This window comes from Saccopteryx leptura, chromosome 2 (assembly GCF_036850995.1).
Source record: "Saccopteryx leptura isolate mSacLep1 chromosome 2, mSacLep1_pri_phased_curated, whole genome shotgun sequence".
Classification (NCBI taxonomy): Eukaryota; Metazoa; Chordata; class Mammalia; order Chiroptera; family Emballonuridae; genus Saccopteryx; species Saccopteryx leptura.
In genome coordinates this window covers 357,433,287-357,457,677 of record NC_089504.1, presented here as the reverse complement: position 1 = coordinate 357,457,677, position 24,391 = coordinate 357,433,287, and the positions used below count along the sequence as shown (strand labels likewise).

At 40.7% G+C, this 24,391-nt stretch overlaps 2 protein-coding genes across 2 annotated transcripts in view; both read right to left on the bottom strand.

Moving 5' to 3' along the window:
• Nucleotides 1-24,391, bottom strand: part of RAD51C (RAD51 paralog C) — a 187,064-nt gene that overhangs the window by 45,371 nt on the left and 117,302 nt on the right. The gene's annotated exons all lie outside the window — the stretch shown is intronic.
• The window catches only part of PPM1E (protein phosphatase, Mg2+/Mn2+ dependent 1E), a 99,373-nt gene that overhangs the window by 9,709 nt on the left and 65,273 nt on the right, over nt 1-24,391 (bottom strand). Inside the window, exons 2-6 of the mRNA XM_066364683.1 lie at nt 15,580-15,698; nt 7,403-7,602; nt 3,469-3,657; nt 860-1,003; nt 548-641 (exon numbers count right to left, since the gene is read on the bottom strand). Coding sequence (XP_066220780.1) covers nt 548-641; nt 860-1,003; nt 3,469-3,657; nt 7,403-7,602; nt 15,580-15,698 — 746 coding nt within the window. The remainder of the gene's footprint in view (nt 1-547; nt 642-859; nt 1,004-3,468; nt 3,658-7,402; nt 7,603-15,579; nt 15,699-24,391) is intronic.

Sequence of the window (24,391 nt, the reverse complement as noted above, 5' to 3'; positions counted from 1 at the left end):
AGTGTCCCGGCTCACGCTTTACCCACTGCGCCGCCACTGCTTGGGCCCTCGTACAGAAAATTATTTTCATCTAAAAAGCATAATGTTTTTCCCGTGGACTGGTTCTCTGTTGTTTATGTCATTTTAAAATTCATAATGAATGACATAAAGATATAAGCAAGGTGAAATATGGAGGGAGGCTTCCATTCTCTACAATATTGAATTAAACTAACTATGACCCGAAATGGAATGAAATGAGGTTTGCTGCGGCTTTAAGCAGGATCTGTGTGCCAAACATTAAAGCCTTCTTTTTAAAAAAATAAACTAGTAAGTTCTGCATTTCTTAATATAGTTCCCCCTTAATAATGAAATTTAAGCATATAAATAAGTTAATTAAGCCAAATAATTAAAAGAGGCATCATCCAACTGTTATTTTAGATAATAATAAGCACACTGATAATATAAATTATCATCATCTCGGGTTCCCTGCTGTATCAAGAGTTCATTTAAGACAATGAGCCAGAAGAGGACAGTTTAGAAGAGAAACAAATTAATTGGGTTTTCCTACCAATCGCTCTGGAGACTGAGAGACTTCCATTCACTCTCCAGGCACCAAACCAGACCACACAGCCACCAAGGGCCTCAATTCGCTGCTTTTCATCCTAAACAGCAATGCAATAAAAAGAAGCAAATAATTAGATTCAGGATTTATTCCTCTACCTTCCCAGTAAACATATAATACTCATCAGCTTCCTGGAAAGGTTCTCGTTATTCTTCCTTTGGAAGGTGGGCACGGTTGCTGAGATAATGGTGATAGTTATGGTAATTGAGTCTTAATTAATAACTAGAAAACTGCCGTTGTGGAACAAAGCATACTCACCTCTCTGTCTGGTTTGTGTGGCTTCATTAGTTCAACAGCTTGGCCCTTTCTCACAAGCATAACCTGGGAGTCCCCCACCCAGGCTACATGCAGCATGTTGCCTCTGATAAAAGTCACCACTCCTGTGGTTCCACATCTTAAGCTCTGAAAAGAGTTTAAATAAAACTTAAGTCAGTAAAAATAGATACCAAATTCTCATTGAGAAGCAATTTATAGTTGATACAGACCTTTCAATTGGGAGCTAGATTATTAATAACTTGATTTCACAAATAAACAGCAATTCTTATTTCTAAATTCAAATTTTGTTTTTATGTGCATGTACACATTCCTGGGTGCACACAGATCCATTTGATCTGTGATATGCAAGACAGGAATGACTACTAACTCCATTGTATACACAGGTAAGAAAACTATGGCAGGTTATGTAATTTGTCCAAGGGCAGGTAACTGATTAGTACAGAAAAGAGAAATTAAATTCTTTTTCCTGCTAGTCCAGGGTTGAATCCTTTACATCAACCCTAAGAGTAAGTCCCAACCAGTTAGTTTAGTTGCAAAGAGCAAGGTTGTGGTTCTGTCCCTGGTCAGGTCACATGTGGGAAGCAGCCAGCAAATGCCCAACTAAGTGGAACAACCAGTGAATGTCTGTGTCTTTCTAAAATCCATTAAAAGAGAGAGATTACCATACTTTGGTCTCTGTTTTGTTTCTGACATCTGTATGTTTAGGGAGGAGAGTCTTCCCTTTATAAAATAACATAAAGCATCTGACTGGTACACAAATGCTCCCATTCTCTGAATAGTAAGATAAGAGCCAAGATATAACATACATTCCCGAGTGAGAAGTAAGTTGTTTATACCTTGCAACAAAATAATTTTAGGGGCTTTTACTTTTGAACATTGTATAAAGAACTGACTGGAATTTCACTGCAATAGCTCAGAACCACTGCTTAATGCTCTTCTTGTAGTACTATATTAAAATGACATCTGCATTTGACATGAGTCACCACCAAATGAGCATGCCTTTCTGTTACTAAGGACTTGGCCTAAATTAGAACCAGTGCGTCATGGGTGGTAAAAGGCCCCTGGGAGCCTATGAGAAAACTTCTCATTTTCTCTATGTAGGGAAAGTTTGTTATAAATCCTCACCCACCAATTAAACGTCTTCCCACACAGACTGTTCAGAAGCTCAGCCCCCTGGAAACATGATCAAGACACCTCGGTGCATATGCCCAGGAGAGAGCAGGAGGCAGGGCTGCCTGTGGCTCAGCAGGAATAGCTGCCTGCTTCCCAGCAGCTAGCAGCTCGTGGAGGCACAGGAAGTAACTGCTGAGACAAACCTAAATTATTCAGAACTACTGGCAGGATTGAGAGACACTAGGAGCACTGGAAGCAAGTAAGGTGAACATGGTCAGAAAGAATCATACTTTTGAAGACACAGAGGAAAAGGGATAGAACAGAATAAGGCAAGTGATTCTCTTCATTTCATGGGTGATTATGGATTGTCTCTCGGGCCAGGTTTTGTCCACATTCAGAATGATGACAGCCAGTAGCTCCAAGGCAGACAGCCAAGCCGTGCTGGCGCTCAAGAGACGGGTCAGCACTATACGAAGTGTCTTCCAGCCCCACACCTATATATGTAGACCTTAGTGGTTGCTGTTGGAGGGTGTGCATATTAATCTAAACGGGATAGGCTGGAGAAATACAGAATATTTTGCCAAATAGTTCTGAATTATTGTTTCATGAATTCCAAGCCTACTACTGCTGTAGAGCATAACTATGAGATCAAAGAAGTGATTGCTCTCTTCTAAGTCCATTTCAAAAAGAGGTCACGTCTAGGTCATAGGGAGGAGTCCTATTCTGTGTGTATGTAATATATGATTACTTTTAAAAATAAAACATTCTCTTTCTGTTGGTCCCCCGTTAGAAATGAATGTAGAGTACCATAGTTAATTATGTACCAATACCCAGACTGATAATTAGATTAAAATTTTTACTTTTAGATCTTAATATAGAACCCCTGTTATTTGTTCAGTGTAAAAACCTTAAATCTGAATAACCTTAAGAAATCAGGACATGAGCTCTGACTTTTCTGTTAAGAGAAAATCTGTTCAAGGATCATCTAAAGACTCACTGTCTCCAAGCAAAATTTCCCTCACCCTCAAGAGATACACAGCAAAACACTGCCAACTCATTTTTAACTAAATGTATGGGAGTAATCCTGGCTTCTGTGGGGTTTTTTTAGACCATTGTTTTAATCACCATATCCAGACTTTATCAGCAAAGTCTGCTTAGAGGGTTGGGCCTCCTGTGAACCTGACAGACAATAGTGATTAAGAGACAGAACCCCCCTGCCACATCCAGCAATGACTGCCTTTCCGGAGAACTAGAGCTTAGCAGTTTCCACACAATACCCCTGGCCCCCACTGAAACTCTTCATCAGGAGAATTAGAACTACTATAACAATCCACCACTAGGGGTCAAGAACACCATTTGGAAAAGAACTTGAAATAATGCCTGTCTCAAAAGAGAACATCCAAATAGCCCTTTAACCATGAACCAAATTGGGCCCAGCTAGTGGAGTCAGAACCAGAACTAATGAGAAAGAGGCATACCTCCCTGGCTGCCTTCTGCACAAACCGCTCGTCAGTGACCCGGAACGCCCGGCACAAGGCCTCAGCAGGATCGTGGGGGAACATCTCCTGGCGCACCAAGTTAACATGCAGGTGAATGGAGGCATAAATGGCAGCATCCACCCCTCCATGGCCATCAAACACTGCAAAGTAAGCTTGTTCTTCCTGGTCCTGTCAGCAGAAACAAACAGTGAAGAGAGGCACAGCATGGTTCCAGCGAGCCAGTCACCTGCACTGTTACCTAGCCGCCTCCACTACATTTGTCACCAGATAATGAGACTAAAGGTGTCCATTCTCCGATATGCCTGATCAGCTACTAAAACACCTGCAGTATTAGGGCATCTCTGTTATGCCAGCACGCTGGAACACATCATGCCCAATTAGCTCAGGCTGAAGTGCCCTCTCCGTGGAAGCTGTTGTCTTGCACCATGGAGACCGCCCACGTGCATTTGCTTCAGAGTTGCTATTACAATTTCAAGGGGAGAAAAGAGAAGGTATGAGAACTGAACAAAAGCTGTTCTGGATTGAGTATTTTTTTTCCAAAAAGAAAAGCATTTTAATCATAAAGTTAGAAACTAAGAACAATAGGAGATAATTGTTCTTAGTTTATGCACAAGGCCAATTATGTTAGGTTGTTTAAAATACAGAGATAATGAAAGCCTATACACACTTCCAAACTATAAAGTCTCCATCCTAAATCATTCATGGTCACATTGAATTCTCACCTTAAATAACATAGTCTGAACTGGGTGGCAATACTTGAACCACAACAGATGTCTAACTGCCCTGTAACACTTGACCTTGTCCCCTAAGCTAAGAGTCAGCTTGCAGTTTCCTGGCCCGCCTGCCCACCCACTGCTGGAGGCGGGGCTTCTAAACCTAGCTTTCTCCTGACAAAGGAAGCCAATGACATTAACACCACGAAAGTGTGCTTCAACTCAAGTGTTTCAGTCTCAGATCTAGCTTCCTTAGGAGATCTATAAACTCACTGAACTCTGAGTCTTGGTCTCCCTTTAGGCAACAGTGTGTAATGATTTTCATTTGTAAGTCTTTGACCTTCCTTGGGCTCTGCTTGGATGAGTCCAGGTCCTGTCATTCAAAGCAAAATAAATATACAAAGTAAATCAGTTAATTTTCTTTTTTTTTTTTAGAGAGAGAGAGAGACAGGAAGGGAGAGAGATGGGAAGCATCAACTTGTAGTTGCTTAACTTTAGTTTGTTGGTTTCTTCCCATTCATTTACATTTAATTTCCTTGTGCTTGCTTTCCCATCTCACAGGGATGTGGAAGAACTACTAAAACAACAGGTCTATTTAGACTTTGGAAAAGTTCTTTTAAAGGATATATACTGCATTTATATAAGTACCGCATATAAATGTCCATAATGATAACACCCAAGTATTATGAAGTCTATATCAGCTAGACATTACAACTAGTTAATTTAGCAATCCAATGAACACTATCTGTAATGTCATTAAAGAATAAATGATTAAATAGAACTATCTAGAAAAAGTCCTGATAGGTAGAGTTTTTACTTATACTGAAAAGTAGTACTCATTTTTAAATAACTGAATTGGCAGGAAAAGGATAAAATAAAAAAACAGCATATATAAACAGTTTTTAAATGACGAGTGAGCTGTTCTGGGATTATCACAAAGAGAGAGGGGCAATGATTCCTTTATTGGGACATGAGAGTATAACAAAGCAATGTGAGATAGGTGGAGAGATTCCTAGTATAGCATCCAAAAAAATAGGATGAGCCAAATGAAGCTCTTCAATAATCAGCATAACTTCTTAAAGTAAAAAAAAAAAATACTGATGTTCTCCCTGTTATAAAGATGGTGTACACTTATTTGACCATAAAGAAGTGTAAAAGCCTGACCAGGCGGTGGCGTAGTGGATAGAGCGTCGGACTGGGATGCAGAGGACCCAGGTTCGAGACCCCGAGGTCGCCAGCTTGAGCACGGGCTCATCTAGCTTGAGCAAAAAAAAGCTCTCCAGCTTGGACCCAGGGTTGCTGGCTCGAGCAAGGGGTTATTTGGTCTGCTGAAGGCCCGCGGTCAAGGCACATATGAGAAAGCAATCAATGAACAACTAAGGTGTCGCAACAAAAAACTGATGATTGATGCTTCTCATCTCTCTCCATTCTTGTTTGTCTGTCCCTGTCTATCCCTCTCTCTCTCTGTCCCTGTAAAAAAAAAAAAAAAAAAGGGTGTAAAGAAGTAAATAAATGTCTATAATCCCACTATCTACAGATAACCAGTATTTTTTGTATACATACACATTTTGTCAATAAAATTGGGATCATACTATACAGTCATCCCTCGCCATATCGCAGTTCACTTTTCGCGGTCTCACTGTACTGCAGATTTTTAAATTGTGCATATCTAATTTTGTATCGTGGATTTTTCGCTATATCGCGGGATTTTGCGGCTTATAAGTATTTTTATATATTATTTTAATTATTTTTGCGGTAAAATAAGCATTTTCTAGATTAACAGTATGAGAAAGGTTTATAAAGCCTTAACATATATATAAATAATAAAATAAATATAAGGTTGCTACTTCATGTATTTTCGTCTATCGTGGGGGGTTCTAGAACCTAACCCTCATGATAGACGAGGGACCACTATACATGGAATTTTATATACTGCTTTTTGCCATTTATCATATCATTAGCATTTCCCCCATGTCATTAAGTATTCTCGAAGACATGATTTTAAATGGATATGTACTATACATCTTATGAGCATATCACAGTTATTCCCTATATGTTAATAATTTAGATCATTTCTAATTTATTATTATTACTGACAGTGTTGTGTAAAAGTTTTGTCAAACAAAACATCCTCTGGGTTACATTTGCATGGGCATGGTAACATTTGGAAACAGATATCACCAGATCTGTCTTTGTAATGTGAATGCCAATTACCAGCCCACTATTACTGCTTATCAGACCTTGACTGTCAGCTAAAATTTAAATTAACTGCTCAATGAAGGAAATATTGTGCTTTGCAGAAATGACTGCATTGTAACTTCTAAGTTATGGACTTGAGTGAAGGAAAGAGGCAAGTGACAGGCAAAGAAAGCAAGCCTACCTCTGTTTGCATTAACATAACACACTTAATAGAGAGATAAGAGGAATACAGCAAGAAAATGGTTATTAAGTTGACAAGGCTCACATGACCCAATCTGTCAGTCAGAGATTCAGGAAATGTAAGTCTAGCTACTTTTTTATCTCAGAACCCAAGATTTAAAAAAGAAAATCACATGAAAACTGAAAACTGTCTCAGTCTCAAATTCCTTCTTTTGTATTTGTGCTTGTGTTGCTTCAGCAACATAGTAATTTAGGAAATTAATGAACACCATTTGATTATACCAGCAAAACAGTGTCCTTTAAAAAACCAGCTTTATTGTGATATAACAGTTTTCTCCCTGGGCTTGCCTGGTCAAGGCACATATGGGAGTTGATGCTTCCAGCTCCTCCCCCCTTCTCTCTCTCTCTCTGTCTCTCTCTCCTCTGTCTCTCTCCTCTCTAAAAAATGAATAAATAAAGTAAAAATTAAAAAAAATTAAAAAAAGTTTATCTAAAAAAAAAACAGTTTTCTTTCTCACTTGTATGTTTCTAGAATAGCTCTGGAAGGTTACACAAGAAACTGGTAACTCCCTTGCCTTCATGGAGGGGAACTGAGTGAGAGACAAAGATGAGAGATTTTATTTTTCTGTTCTAAACCATGTGAATGTATTACCTATTTCAATTAAAGTAGTTCTTTGTCTAATGCAATCCAATTTGTGCCACTTTGCCTTGTCATATTCCATCCTATCCGATAGTATTAGACGTATGTGAGGAGTTCCGTTCGAAAACAGAACCATGAAGGTGTTTTTCTAAATATCATTTGACTTCAGAAGTGCCCTTACCTCGAGGTTGAAGAGCATATTAAAGTCAGGAATGCAGACGTGTTTGTCCTCCATTTTCCTGCGCATGTTTTTGATGGCATGGATTGATGTCTCATAATAAAGCTGGGGTCTCCTGCGGAGAGGGAAATCTTTCACCCAGCTACAGCAAATCTCGTGTAGTTTGCTGAAGACAGAACGGGCCAATTTCACTGTCTCAATCTCTGAAAGAAACACAGAAACCCCTAATGAAGAGCCCTGTAAAATTGCTTTTCACTTGTCTGACTAGTAAAGACAGAAGTAGGTCACATTAGTCAAGCCCCTCCTTAATAGAAGAAATTCCTCCTTCTCAAGGGGTATGAAATGTTGCTTCTGAAGAGAGAAAATGACAACCTATCTAGTAGGAAATCAGCCAGGAGTTGCCACTAACATGATTCTTTTTTTTTTTTTTTTGTATTTTTCTGAAGCTGGAAACGGGGAGAGACAGTCAGACAGACTCCCGCATGCACCCGACCCGGGATCCACCCGGCACGCCCACCAGGGGGCGATGCTCTGCCCCTCCGGAGCGTCGCTCTGCCGCGACCAGAGCCACTCTAGCGCCTGGGGCAGAGGCCAAGGAGCCATCCCCAGTGCCCGGGCCATCCTTGCTCCAATGGAGCCTTGGCTGCGGGAGGGGAAGAGAGAGACAGAGAGGAAGGAGGGGGGGGGGGTGGAGAAGCAAATGGGCGCTTCTCCTATGTGCCCTCTCCTCTAACCTGGGTCGATTCATAATGATATGAATCGAACCTGGGTCTCCTGCACACCAGGCCGACGCTCTACCGCTGAGCCAACAGGCCAGGGCCACTAACATGATTCTTATGTCATGAGAAGAAAACCTCTGGTCGGGTCTGGGTCTTTACCAAGGCCAGGTTTCTTCTAGTCCACAAGTGCTCTGGCCACTGCCACCTCGCTCAGGGAATGGTTCTTTTGGGTTGGCTGCCATAGTCATCTGGAGAGCCAAGTCCCCTGTGTTGAGAGGAGTGACTGAAATATGAACAGTGGTTATCCAGCTAGCTGGAATACGACAGGCCTGTGAGCAACAGATTATTTACCAACTACAGGAACCACAGGGTTTACTTTGATTTCCATTTGTCTTTGTCTCCCTTTTCCCAACCTCTTCTTTACCTCTTTCCTGTTCCCTAACTTTTCTCTCCTGTAACTGATCATAATTTAGAAATAAATTATATATTTTTACTATTTGATGTCCTTTTTTCTTTTAGGTGAGAGGAGGGGAGATAGTGAGGCCGAGTCCCTGAGCGGATCCACCCGGCAATCCCGTCTGGGGCCGAAGCTCGAGTGTCTAAGGCTGACGCATTCCAGTGGAGCCATCCTCAGCGCCGGGGCCAGGCTCAAAGCACTCGAGCCTCTGGCTGCAGGAAGGGAGGCGGGAAAGGAGGGGGAGAGGGAGGAGGAGAGCAGCAGATGGTCGCTACTCCTGTGTGCCCTTGTTGGGAATCGAAGCCGGGATGTCCATAGGCCGAGTCGACACTATCCACTGAGCCACTGGCTAGGGCCTTGATGTATTTTTTAATTAAAGCTTTAGTTAATAGCTTAAATAGTATAGCCAACAGACTACCAGAGTTTCCTATTTCCCTAAGGAAAAAGTACTTAAATTCTATGTGTGTAATCCTGGATAGAAAAAGAAATAGCAATCAGAGGATTCTTTACCCTAGACTAGACTATTAAGTCTGCTACTTGACCCGTTACAGGGAGGAGACTGGCTAATTTCTGAGGCCACACATCCCTCCGTGTGTGGCCAGATGTGGAAGCCTTTAAGCAACACTCAATAGTACTGGCTAGATTGTCTCACACCATCTCCACTCAGCTGTCCTCAACTCAAGTTGCGGCTACTGAAATAAGCAAAGGGAGACTAGGCTTTCTGAGGCCAGTATTTTAGAGGTTCCTCCTACATCCCAGGTTAAAAAAAAAATTAGAATTCACATTTTTTTGGTTTTTAATTTACTAAGTCAGATGTAGCTTGACAGCCTGAGAAAGCATGTGGCAGATGGGGAATGGCGGGGTGGGCCTCCTGTGACCTACAGCACAAATCCCAGAGAGGCTGTGTGTTCTTAGGACAGAGAGGCTATGTGTTCTTAGGACAGCCTGGGAGCCTGGAGTCTCGTCCTCTAGTTCTCGCCCTGCCACTGCCGAAATCTGTGACTACAGTTACCTGTTTTCTATTCAAATTTCTTTTTAAAATGACTGTTCAGAAATCTGACCTCAAGGCTTTTGTTTTTCTCATTAACAGAATACAGAGCAATTAACCAGGTTTTGTGACTTTGTCTCCTTGACAATTTTATGTAACTGAAAATGAAGGGTACATTTGAAAGAAAAGAATTGCAAAGAACATGCCCTGGCCGGTTGGCTCAGTGGTAGAGCGTCAACCTGGCGTGCAGGAGTCCCGGGTTCGATTCCCGGCCAGGGCACACAGGAGAAGCGCCCATCTCCACCCCTCCCCCTCTCCTTCCTCTCTGTCTCTCTCTTCCCCTCCCGCAGCCAAGGCTCCATTGGAGCAAAGTTGGCCCGGGCGCTGAGGATGGCTCTATGGCCTCTGCCTCAGGCGCTAGAATGGCCCTGCTTGCAACAGAGCAATGCCCCAGATGGGCAGAGCATCGCCCCCTGGTGGGCATGCCGGGTGGATCCTGGTCAGGCGCATGCAGGAGTCTGTCTGACTGCCTCTCCGTTTCCAACTTCAGAAAAATACAAAAAAAAAAAGAATTGCAAAGAACAAATAAAACTTGAAGAGGTGTGTATAACAGGGAAACTGAGGCCAACAGAGAACCCAACATTTGACTGTATATTTTAAGCAACATCAATATTTGGGGGGGGGGGAGAGAGAGACAGGAACATCAAGCTGCCCCTGTCTGTGCCCTGACCAGGGTTCAAACCGGCAGCCTCAACCAGGATGACACTCCAGCCAACCAAGCCACCCAACCAGGTTTTTACTGATTGATTGACTTTTAGAGAGAACGAGAGAGGAAGGGAGAGAGTGGAGGGGGGGAAGGGAAGCATTCATTAGTTGCTGTCTGTGTGTGCCCTGACTGGGGATTGAACGTGCAACCTTGTTGTTTCTGGACGACACTCTTTGCGACTGAGCAAACTGGCCAGGGCTGCAATGCCAATCTTTTTATTTTTTAAAGCACCAGTCACTAGAGACTATGTCTTCCAGCCAGCAATGGCATATTTGTATCACTCCAACCCATGTGGACCCTGCATTTGGGTGTGCATTTAACTCAGTCACAACAGAGGATTCCTAAATGATAAATGAACTCAGAACCTTTGAGGCAGAACAGATTTAGGTGAAACAACTGATATTAACTATCAGGATAGTTCCCAAATTCCCAGGTAATAATATAAACCATTATATCATTTTTTGGTTTGTATATTATTATATAGACATGGGTTGTCCAATAAAGTCGATTCCTAGCTACATATGGCTACTTAACTTTAAATTAATTAAAATTAAGTAAAATGTAAAATTCAATATTTTGGCCATATTAGCTACTGGTATATTTCAACTGTCCAATAATTCCATCTAGCCAGTGGCTACCACGCTGGACAACAAGGTGGAGAACTGAGGTTTCCATCACTGGGCTGGTGACCGACAGTGCTGGTGCAGACAGGTTAAAGGGGGTAAGGAAGCAATACCAGCGTCCATACTACTCAGTACAGCACTAGAACTGTCCCTGCCTCTCCCCGTTAGTCCTTCCCTGATCTCCCCACAGCACTCTTTCACACCATCTATTATAGTTCTTACCACGGTTTGTAACAATAGCCAGTATGTTGTGGGTATTTGTACGTTCTGTGTCTAGAATATTTCAAAAACAGAACCATTCTCAATCCCAGGTATATCTGACTCTTACACCCAATGCTCTACATTTCCTAAATTAGAGTGCAGATAAAGATTGTTTCTTAATTTCCTTCATTAGTCATAGCATAGTACCTAGCAGATAATAGGATTCATTAGATGTTTACTGAATAAATGAGTACGCAAACTTATGTAAATTAATCACTAAAATATTAAAATATCTGTATGCTCTGGATCGTCTGTTCCACTTCACTAATTTTTCCATCTATTTCTACAGTGGTGCGGGTCCCTTTAAAATTACTGTAACTTTATACATGATAATAGCAGGCAGACTGGTTTTCCTACCTATTTTCTTAATTTTAAAAGATGTCACTTTGCCTTGACGTGTTTGTTCTTCCAAATGAACTTCCTAATTATTTTGCAAAGTTTTAGGGGGGGAATTATCAATAGTTGCCATTGTGTTTGGGACCACATTGAATTTATAGAGTAATCTGGGGAAAAATGACATCTTTTTCACATTGAGTGTTATCCAGGAACAAGCTATATTGTTTCCTTAATTTAAATCCTTCTTCTGTTGCTCAATACAGTTTTAACAGGTCCTTCATATTTCCTAATGAATTAATTACTAGTTACTTACGTGCTATTTTGAGTCTGAACTATGCTGTAATGTGCTGTTTGCGGCCAAGCAAACAATCTTCTTTCGGCCTGGAACATTCTTTCTCTACTCTTAGTCCATGTGCACCTGGGGGTATGAACTGTGATTCGGGCCTACACAGTCAGAATCACCTCCCTGTGGCCACAGTGATTGGGGTCAACAATGGGACATTGGTCCAAGCTGGGCTGATTAGGGTAAATGCTGTGACTTATGTAAGAGGAGCTGGGTAAAGTTACTCTTATTTTCCTGCTTGCTTTGAACTGGGCAGATGAAGACCTGGTGCTCCTAGCAGTTGTCTTGACCCTGCATGGAGCCTGAAAATAAAATATAAATGAAAGAGTACAGCTAAGAGCTGGAGAAATTCCAGATTCAGATGACATCATGAGAGGCCTTGAATCTAGCTGCGCAGCCCTTACACTGAAGGCTAGCCAATAAATTCTGTTTTTGCTGAAGCCATGTGAGTTGTGTTAGTGGTCATTTGCAACCAAAAATTCTTGAGTATGGCCCTGGCCGGTTGGCTCAGCGGTAGAGCGTCGGCATAGCGTGCGGAGGACCTGGGTTCGATTCCCGGCCAGGGCACACAGGAGAAGCGCCCATTTGCTTCTCCACCCCTCCGCCGTGCTTTCCTCTCTGTCTCTCTCTTCCCCTCCTGCAGCCAAGGCTCCATTGGAGCAAAGATGGCCTGGGCACTGGGGATGGCTCTGTGGCCTCTGCCTCAGGCGCTGGAGTGGCTCTGGTCGCAACATGGCGACGCCCAGGATGGGCAGAGCATCGCCCCCTGGTGGGCAGAGCGTCGCCCCTGGTGGGCGTGCCGGGTGGATCCGGTCGGGCGCATGCGGGAGTCTGTCTGACTGTCTCTCCATTTCCAGCTTCAGAAAAATGAAAAGAAAAAAAAAAAAAAAAAAATTCTTGAGTATATACATCAAGCATAAATGCTAGATTTTGATTAGAGTCAAATTTTGTTCTACAATGTCCACGATGTATCCATCTAGTTCTACTTTATTAAGTATATTTTTAAAAATTAGGAATGGATATTGAATATCATCAATGCTTCTTTGGGCATCTTTAAAGATTACTCTGGTTTGTTTCTTGTGATGCAGTAACATATAAATTACGCTGACAGACTTCCCGATCGTTTGTCCTATTCACTGGCACGGTGCTAAGGACGTGGCCGGCTCCCAGTAAAATACTCATCAAATGAACGAACTGTTGTACTCAGTGCTGCCAGTATTTTACTTAATATATTTAATAATGATTACTGAGATTGACCTCTCATTTCCTTTTTAAATTGTCTTAGACACAATTTGTCTAAGTTTTGGTATCAGCGTTATGCAGCGCAAATTTTCCTTTTATGAAACTGAATAATTCACTTTACAAAGCATTGGAATTAGGCCCTGGCCAGTTGGCTCAGTGGTACAGCATCGGCACAGCATGTGAATGTCCCGGGTTTGATTCCCGGTCAGGGTGTAGAGGAGAAGCGTCCATCTGCTTCTCCACCCTTCCCCCTCTTGCTTCTTTCTCTCTCTTTTTTCCCTTCCTGCAGCCAAGGCTCAATTGCAGCAAGTTGGACTCGGGCGCTGAGGATGGCTCCGTGGCCTCCGCCTCAGTAGCTAAAAAATTACTCCAGTTGTAACAGAGCAACATCCCAGATGGGCAGAGCATCGCCCCCTGGTGGGCATGCCCGGTGGATCCCAGTCAAGGCGCATGCGGGAGTCTGTCTCTCTGCCTCCTCTCCTCTCACTTAAAAAAGCATTGGAATTATGTCTTTGATTGTTTGAAATTGTTTATCTGAGTATCACCCACTCCTTGTCCTTTTGCAAAGGTAGCTAGCTCCTTAACAATCTTCTCAATCTCTCTCTTCTTAGGTCAAGTTTATTAATTTGCATTTTTCTAGAAAATACCCAGGTTTTCACATTTATTCCTACAATGTTATAATAATTCTCTCAATTTCCTCCGTATTAGTGATCATTTTCCCCTTTTTGTTTTTAATTTTTATACTGGGATATTTCAAATTGATTTTAGGTTGTCTGGACAGGCATTATGTCTGCTAAACTAAATTTGCGCAAAAATTCTGTTAGGGATGATATAAAAATAAAAGGAACTTAAGTTAAGGATTTTTTTAAAGCCTGTTTTTTGGAAACTAAAAGGAAAGACAAAAGGCATTTCAATGGGGACATCAGTGCCTGTAAGCCAGTGACAACCGGCCTTATTCAGTACACTCACTTCTCACTCTGATATATGGAGAAACACAATATGCCCTGTAGATATTCTCAGTGCAGTTTACATTGATTTGTGTTGAACAGATTAAGGACTTGCATATAGTCCAGAATTATAATAGATCATCCTAAATCACAGCAGTGGCATGTGATTTAGGAGACATTACTGAATACTCTCTCAGAAAAATATAAAATCAGGGTGACCAATAATATCCACCAAAAGGAAAAAAACCTTCATTTCACTTTTTCTATCTTACGAGGGGTCAGGGGCGTCTGTAGGGCAGCACTTCCACCGTGCTACTTGAAGTATTCTCCTATGGGGAGTGGTATTGAGCACTGGTATATAAATAACTGCTGCTTGAAATGGAAAAATACAATTTAAAGGGGCGTGAAAAAGAAAATTGTTCAAGTAGTAGTCCTCCCCCTAACAGCTGTAAATTACTCAGTCTTCAGGCCGCTGCACTGAGCTGGTGGGAGTCAGCCAGGCAGCCGTGCTGGGGCGGGGCTTACCCCGTTCTTCCCTCAAGGGCGCTTGCTTCACGCACCAGTAGCAGGGGAGAGACGGCTTTGTAGTGGGAATCCCAGCCAGCTTGACTCTGGAACAATTTGGTTCCAAGTGAAACAATTACTGTCAGTAAAAACAAGCAGAGGAATGCCTTCCTTGCTAATTTTCTGTCAAAAATGACCTAGAGAGATAAAGGAAGAACAGGAATCTTTACTGGAATCTAGCTACTCTGATACATTAATATGTGCTGTGCTCCTTATGTACCATGTTTGAAGGCAAATGCTTAAAACAGAACAAATAGAATGAAATATTAAAATTCCTTAACAATTTTCAGTAGTAATTCCCTAATTTTTAGAAAAATCATTATTTCTTTAGAGCCTGTCAAATATATATAAGTCTAATACATGAATAAATATGCCTTCTTGAATAAATAATACCTCATAATTTGCCTGGAAAAAGTACAGTGATCCATGTAATTAACTCACGTTTGCAGAGCTGTCATAAGGAGCTCTATTTATATAAAATTTAATGTAATTAATGAGGCTTTATTACAACTGAGTTCTTGAATGTTTATATCTGACCTTTTTACTTGGATTCCTAAAGGTAAGCTAATAATTTTAAATAGGTTTGGCTCAAACTCTCTCCCCTCCCTCACTCATCTTTTCTTCACATTTCTCATTCGACTCTTCCCATTTGTCTAGGTATTAATGACAATATACTGTTATGATGATCTCTTACTCCAGTTACCACCTTCACATCTCTTCAAAACATTCCTCTATTTTTTTCTTTCTTCCTCCTTTTATTGATTAGTTTAAAGAAAAAAATTTTTTTTTTCTTTTGGATTTTTTCTCTTGCTACCACTACACAGTTAACACAGTAAACATAATTAGAGCTAGTATGTGGCAAACGTTTTCTGTGGCTCATTACACATGCGAAGAAACTAATATTTTGAAACAAATCACGTAGAATGGTCCTCACCCACAGTCCCTTCTGTGCCATCTGTGTCCTTTGGGATGTAATGTGGAGAAAGATCACTCCGAAGGACTTCGTCTGATGTGGCTCTGGCTAAAGCAGCAGCCAGAAAGGAAGGGCAGTTACTGAAAGAGAAGAACAAAAGGCTATTTCAGTAACAAATGGGAAATAATACATTTGACATTATTAATAATTACTTCTTTTTATCTCAAAATGAAAGTATACCTTTAAACAATATTCAACATATATTTATTGAGTGTATATTTTGTGTAGACAGTGAGTATATATACTGGTAAATAATTCAAAAATAGTGAATAATTCAGGGGACCTAGTGGGACATACGGATTAGTTAGGGAGACATATGATAAGTAAACAAATAGGATATGACTTGAAATTGGGACAAGTTTTATAAAGGAAACACAGGATACAAGTGAAAGAAAGTAAGAGGAGGTACCTACTTAGAATGGTCAAGAATGTCATGCCTTGAAGGATGAGAAAGCCTCAGGTAGGTAGGGATGGGAATTTGGGGAAGAGTATTCCAGTCAGAGAAAATAGCATGTGTACAGACCCTTTCTGAGAATTTGGTATGTTTGAGGAACTGAAAGAAGCCCAGAGAAGATGGAAGTATAGTGTGTTAGGGAGACAATGGCAGGGCATACAGAGGAACAGACAAAACTCAGTTACATGCACCTTTTAGACCATGCTAAGGAATTTGGATTTTACTCAAAGTGCAGTGGGTAGTCACTGAAGATGGTGAGCAAGGGAATGCCATTCATTAAAATAGTACTTAAAATGTTATTAAAGTAATATTAAAATAATTGCTTTGCTATGTCAAAGGAAGTTGGAAGGGAACAAGAATAGAGAGTGACCAATAAGGAGATTGTTGCAATCCAGGTGAGATGTAAAAAAAAAAAAAAAAGTATATTTTGGAGAAAGAAAATATAGAACTTGCTTGAGAGAGAGAAAAGAACTGAGGCTGAGTTCTGCATTTTGATCTGAGCAGCTAGCTAAGTGAAGGGTGGCATCATTCTCCTAAACAGAGAAACCAGGAAAATAAGTGAAGTAGAAAACAAGAGTTCATTTTAGCATATTAAGTTGGAAATATCTGCAGTGTCCAAGTGCAGGTGTCAAATTGTGAATTACGGTATTCTAATGTGGAACTCCAAGACCTTAGGGAATTTGGAAGTCAGGAATGTATGCACAGTATTTAAAACTATAAAAAGAATTACAGTGATTGCTATGTGCCTCTGTTTCCCCTTTTGCAGTAGGAAGGTTATCTTGTCTCATCATTTTATGTTGGGTAATGGTGGAGTTAGGGTCGATAATTGCCCTCTTTAGTCCCCAGGTTTTTAAATAAATATTCAAGGAGCTGTCATCAAGAAATTGTACCCAAGGAATCCCACCTACACCTGAACCTGACCTCAGTGAGATCCTGAACCTCAAGCTTCAGCCTGATACCATAAAGGGATGACACTTTGGAAGACGAAGAGATGTGTTGCGTGTGAGAGGATGTGAACCCAAGTGGCCAGAACAAACTGCAGCAGATTTGTTTTCTGCAAAGAGGCCCCAGCAATATCTCTGCCCCTCTACTCTTAAGAACCTAGCTGTTCCACATAAAGAGGCATTCTATTTCCCTTTCTTTGAATGTGAGGCTTTTTGTTACATTTTTGTTTTTAAAAAATGTAACAAAAGTGTTTCTGTGTAACTTCTGAGGTTTGGTCATAAAAGACGAAATGGCTTCCCTGGGCTTTCCCTTCTTTCTCCTTCTCTTTTCTTCCCTTTCTTCCTCCTCCTTCCCTCCTCCCGCTGAGACACAGGCCTGTGCAGATGTGAACGAAGGCTTTCGGTCGATAGCTGTTCACAACAGCCTGACATGTACAACGGCACAGGCCTTCAGATGACACCAGTCCATAGCCCAGGACACCACGGAACAGAGATAAGCTGCCCTGCTTTGTTCAGTCTGAATTCCTGGCCCCAAAACACTTGAGCATAATAAATATTGTAATTATTTTATGCCACTAAGTTTTGTTACACAGCCACGAAAAGCCAACATTTAGACGCTTGGTAGAATATAAGGAACCTATAAATACTGAAAAGAAATAGCAAAATAAGTAAAAGGAGAACCAAGAGAGTAGAATATTTGAAGGAGAGCACGGTCAACTATGTCAATGATGCGGATAGGACAAATAGGTAAGGGGAAAACGGGGTACTGCTTTTAATACACAAATCATCACTGACGAGGTGCCAAGACAATGTAATGGGGGAAAGAACAGTCTTTTCAACAAATGATGCTGGGACAATTGGATATCCACATGCAAAATAATCAAGTTAGACTCTTCCTTACAACATATATGCAAATTTACTCAAAATGGATCACAGACTTTTTTTTTTTTTTTTTTTTTTTTTTTTTTTTTTACAGGGACAGAGAGAGAGTCAGAGAGGGATAGATAGGGACAGACACAGGAATGGAGAGAGAGATGAGAAGCATCAATCATCAGTTTTTCGTTGTGAAACCTTAGTTGTTCATTGATTGCTTTCTCATATGTGCCTTGACCGTGGGCCTTCAGCAGACCAAGTAACCCCTTGCTCGAGCCAGCGACCTTGGGTCCAAGCTGGTGAGATTTTTGCTCAAACCAGATGAGCCTGTGCTCAAGCTGGCAACCTCGGGCTCTCAAACCTGGGTCCTCGGCATCCCAGTCTGACGCTCTATCCACTGCGCCACCACCTGGTCAGGTGGATCACAGACTTTTAAGAGCTAAAACTATAGAAATCTTAAAAGAAGACATAGGAGTAAAACCTTATAACCTTGAATTACACAATGGTTTTCCTAAATATGACACCAAAAACAAAAGCAACAAAAAAAGAGAACTAAATAGGATCACAAATCAAGGAAGTGAGAAGACAACTCAGAATGGTACAATATATTTGCAAATCGTATCTGATGAAACACTGGTATCTAGAATAAAGAACTCATAACTCAATAATAAAAAAATAATTTTAAAATGAATAAAAGATATGAATAGGTATTTTTCCAAAGAAAATACATAAATGGCCAAAAAGCCCAAGAAAAGATACCCAACATCATTAGCCATTAGGAAAATGCTAATCAAGTCACAATGAGATACCATTTCACACCAAGTAGGGTGACTGTAATAAAAAAAAAAAAGAAAGAGGTTCCTGACCAGGCGGTGGTGCAGTGGATAGAGTGTTGGCCTGGGATACTGAGAACCCAGGTTCAAAACCCCAAGGTCGCTGGCTTGAGTGTGGGATCATAGCACGACCCCATGGTTGTTGCTTTGAGCCCAAAGGTCGCTGGCTTGAGTAAGGGGTCACTGGCTCGGCTGGAGACCCCAGGTCAAGCAATCAATGAACAACTAAGGTGCTGTAACTATGAGTTGATGCTTCTCATCTCTCTCCCTTCATCTGTCCCTGTCTCTCTTGCTAAAAAAAAAAAAAAAAAGGAGAAACAACCAAATGTCCATCATCTGCTTGTGGATAAATAAAAGACAGTAAAACCTGACCAGGCTGTGGCGCAGCGGATAGAGCGTCAGGCTAGGACGCAGAGGATCCGGATTCGAAATCCCACCAGCTTAAACGCGGGCTCATCTGGTTTGAGCAAGGCTCACCAGCTTGAGCAAGGGGTCACTAGCTCTGCTGTAGCCACCTTCCCCATCAAGACACATATGAGAAAGCAATCAATGAACAACTAAGGTGCCACAACGAAGAGTTGATGCTTCTCATCTCTCTCCCTTCCTGTATGTTCCTATCTGTCCCTCTGTCTCTCACTGTCTGTCACAAAAAAAAAGATAGTATATACATGCAATGGAATATTATTCTGCCATAAAATGAATGAAGTATTGAGTCATGCTACAACATGAGTGAACCCTGAAAACATGGTAAGCAACAGAAGCCAGTCACAAAAAACCACATAATGACTTCATTTAAAAGAAAAGTCCAAACGAGGCAAATCTATAGAAATGGAGGAGTGGAGTAGCCTAGGGCTGAGGGGTGAGGGGAATAGGGAGGAACTGCTAATGGGTATGGGGTTTCTTTCTTATGGGGGTGATAAAAATGTTCTAAATCTTAGACCATAGTGATGGTTAAACAATTCTGAATATAATAAAGCCACTGAATGGTACATTTACACTTTAAATGCATAATTTACAGTATGTAAATTATATATTTTTAAAAAGTGTTAAAAAGTGATTGACTTTGTCAAGAACTGATAGTGGAGGTGAAAGTCAGATTAGAATGGGTTAGTGAGTGGGAGGCAAGGAGGTGTGGCAGTAACTGATATGGGGACAGGGAAGGTTTTAGAAGGGTGTGAATCTGACTACATACTAAATGAAATGACCTAGTAGAGAAAGATTGATAAATAATGCAGGAGAGAGGGGAGATCAAAGGAACAAAGTTCTTGAGAAGGCAAGGAGAGATGAGATCCAATCCACACGGAAAACACTGACCTTTGTTAGGATGAGGCACTCTTCCTTAGCTGGAAAAGGAAGAAAACGGGTACAGATGCAAGTAGATTTTCAGTTTCTTAGTAGGAAAATCAAGGAGTTCCCACCTCATGGTTTGATTCAACAATAACTTATTGAGATTTACAATGTTCCAGGCACTGCTCTTGTCCACAGGATATATATGTCCAAAAAAGACAAAACCCCCTGCCTTCAGAGCTTATATCTTATTTTAAAGATTTTATTTGTTGATTTTAGAGAGAGGAGAGAGAAAGGGGGGGAGTGGTGAAGCATCAATTTGTAGTAGTTGCTCCTCGTATGTGCCTTGACCAGACTAGCCTGGGGTTTCGAACTGGTGACCTAAGCATGTCAGGTCAGTGCTTTATCCACTGCACCACCACAGGTCAGGCCAGAGCTTACATTTTAGAGAATGGCTTCTCAAATAAGTATAGGCTAGATAGACCAGGCAAACCTTTACATGCATCAGAACTGCCTGCAGGCTTGGTAAAACTCCAGGGTTTCTGACTTGGCCCTGGAGTAAGGGCAAGGAGTCTCATTTCTAACAAGTTCCCCTATGATGTTCATGCTGCTGGTCTGGGGACCACATTTTGAGAACCACTGGGTGGTGAGGGTAGAAAGCACATGGGGGAAGTGGGATGAAGAGAAAGTAGATATGAAATAGTCATATCAGAGAGGTAACAGGGCAGTCAAACAGTGCCAAGAGATTATTGAAAGCTTGTGACAATTTTTTAATGAAACCAGTCTTCCTTTCTAGTTGTAAGATTTTCTTCATCTGCGTTCATGTGCTGGAACACACGTAGGTAAAAAGAACTATTTAGTTCATCAAGATTTGAGGTTTTGCAAGGTGAGGACTGTAAAGGGAAATTGAGTATCTTTTTAAGGATACGATTACAATGTTCGACCATGGACTACTGGCTAAGAAAGAACAGACATGAGTTGCCAATCAACGTGGTCTAAATGTAATTTAAAAATTGTAGTAGGGCCTGACCTATGGTGGCGCAGTGGATAAAGCATCGACCTGGAAATGCTGAGGTCGCCGGTTCGAAACCCTGGGCTTGCCTGGTCAAGGCACATATGGGAGTTGATGCTTCCAGCTCCTACCCCCTTCTCTTTCTCTGTCTCTCCTCTCTCTGTCTCTCTCTCTCTCTCTGTCTCTCCCTCTCCTCTCTAAAAAGAATTAAAAATTAAAAAAATTTATAAAAAAAAATTTTTTTTTTAAATTGTAGTGGAAGTACTTGGGTACATAACCCAAAAGGACAGAATGTTATTATAGTCTGAGAAGAGAATGTCTATATGATTTTGGAGCTGGTATAATTTTTGTGATAACAAGGTTTAGGTGAGACCAAGAAAATGAGTGGTTTAGAAACAGATAAAGTGATAATGTTTACATTCTAAGTCCCCAAGGGAAAAAAAACTTAGAAAATTCTCTTTATATGTCATAAGTATTTCTCAAAGTTTATGTTATGATTCATTAGTGGGTAATAAAATCAACTTAAGAATTGTGACTGGTATTATTTTAAAAGGAAATAGAATAGGGCACATGAGGGATATATTGAATCCTGATTTTAATAAAAAAAAACAAACATTGAAAGCCACTGCCCTTTAATCATTATGAAATAAATTGAAATCCAAATGCTTATAAAACAGTACTGCCATTTCTCCTTTCATGCTAAGTTAACTAAATTTTTCCTTGTGAATCAAAATTTTCCTTCCTACACCTAAACTCTTGGTCAGCACTGCTTGTCTTTTACCTTTCAGTCATGCTTTACTTTGAATAACTGGACACATCCAAATATTTTGCCTAAGTGGACTTTATACTAATAGTATCATATAATATTTACTTGGTCCTTTTGTTTATTTTTAAAATTATATTTAAAATTACCCAAAACATTTACTGTGATCTGGTTCCCAGAGTTTAAAATAAAGGATATCTTTTTTATAATTATTAAACTATCTGGATCTGCGTTCACCAAAGGTAAGACTATGAAAACTTTCAAGAATAAGGCAAGAACCATTATTCTCATTAATGTGTCATCTGCAGTTAATGTAATTCTTTACTTTTTGTCAGATGGAATGAAAATATTTTCAGTGAAGTAGGAAGGAGGATTAGCTGACTAATAGCTAGATATAAAACATCAAGTGAGACACTTCACCCACATCAGTTATTTCTACATGTCAGAAAGCTATCAGCAGAACAAGTTCTTACAGTTTTGACTCTGAATTGAAAGTGATTATTTCTAAGGAATTAGAATTGCAAATATATTTTAAAACATAGTCACATCAGAGAATATTTGATACAACTCAAATAAAAGCTTATTATTAAAGCTTGTCATTTTTAAGAGAACTACCAAAAGTCGGTAACGTGATAACACAGTAAACTGCTTTTTTCCATCATTTCTCATTCAATGCTTGGAAGATCCTAATACAGGTTTTAAAGTAAGGTAAATATATATTACACAGCAATAGCAGAGGAGGGTCAATGTTTGTCACCGTTTGGAGAAAGATCCTAATACAGGTTTTAAAGTGAGGTAAATAGGCCCTGGCCGGTTGGCTCAGCGGTAGAGCGTCAGCCTAGCGTGCGGAGGACCCGGGTTCGATTCCCGGCCAGGGCACACAGGAGAAGCGCCCATTTGCTTCTCCACCCCTCCGCCGCGCTTTCCTCTCTGTCTCTCTCTTCCCCTCCCGCAGCCGAGGCTCCATTGGAGCAAAGATGGCCCGGGCGCTGGGGATGGCTCCTTGGCCGCTGCCCCAGGTGCTAGAGTGGCTCTGGTCGCAACATGGCGACGCCCAGGATGGGCAGAGCATCGCCCCATGGTGGGTGTGCCGGGTGGATCCCGGTCGGGCGCATGCGGGAGTCTGTCTGACTGTCTCTCCCTGTTTCCAGCTTCAGAAAAATGAAAAAAACAAACAAACAAACAAAAATAAATAAATAAATAAATAAATAAATAAATAAAGTGAGGTAAATATATATTACACAGCAATATCAGAGGAGGGTCAATGTTTGTCACCGTTTGGAGAATTGGGGTTGCAAATGTTATTATATTGAGAACATTGCTGAAGTCGAGTATGATTAGAAATTTTTTTAACTTTTGAAATGTGTGTCATTTTGGGCGACTGGCTCTTTCAAAGTCAAATTAATCTTGTCAGGTCCCTCAAAGATAGTCCAAAAATGATCCTTTGCTATTTGTTAGATATATCTGAGGGGCTTACCATTCCTATCTTCAAGTCATTCACATCCCGAGAACAAAAGGAAATGTGTTTTCATACCAACTTATTACTCTGTTTGTTTCAAAGTACAGACTTTTTATACTCATAGATAAAATAAAATCCTTGTCTAGTTTATGCCTAGGTCATATATAAACTATATATAGATATATAAATACCTCTGAACAATGTTAAAATATCATTAATAGGAGTCCATTTAGTTTTAATTTTTAAGTTTAGTCACATAAGCATTCCAGTTTATTAATACTATGTTAATGATACATAAATGTATATTTGAATTTCTGACTTTCTCAATGTTATATACTGTAAAGCAAAAGTCCAGGCTCTATTACACTTCATCAACTGAACTCTGGAAATAAAACACAAGTTTTGTTTTGTTTTTTAGTAGGAGAGACAGGAAGGGAGAGAGATGAGAAGCATCAATTCATAGTTGCAGCACCTTAGTTGTTCATTGATTGTTTCTCATGCATGCCTTGACCTGGGGGCTCCAGCCCAGCCAATGACTCCTTCCTTGCTCAAGACAGCGACCTTGGGCTTCAAGCCAGTAACCTTTGGGCCCACGCCAGCGACCATGGGGACATGTCTATGATTCCATGCTCAAGGTGGTGACCTCAGGGTTTTGAACCTGGATCCTGTTTCCCAGGTCGACGCTCTCTATACACTGCACTACTACCTGGTCAGGTAATAAAGCACAATTTTTATTTTAAGCTAACAATAGGTGTTCTTCAGACACACACACACAAATACATAAAACTCAGATTCATGCCTGACCTGTGGTGGCTCAGTGGTTAAGGCATCGACCTGGAATGAGGTCACTGGTTCAAAACCCCAGGCTTGCCTGGTCAAGGCACATATGAGAAGCAATTAATACAAGTTGATGCTTCCCACTCCCCCACCTTCCCTCTCTCTCTTCTGTCTCTAAAATCAATAAATGAAGTCTTTTTTTTTTTTAAAGAGCAATGCCAAAGAGTTTACTGCCTATGTTTTCTTCTAGGAGTCTTATGGTTTTAGGTCTTACATTCAAGTCTTTAATACATTTTGAGTTTATTTTTGTATATGGTCTAAGAAAGTGATCTAGTTTCATTTTTTTTTTTGCATGTATCTGTCCATTTTCC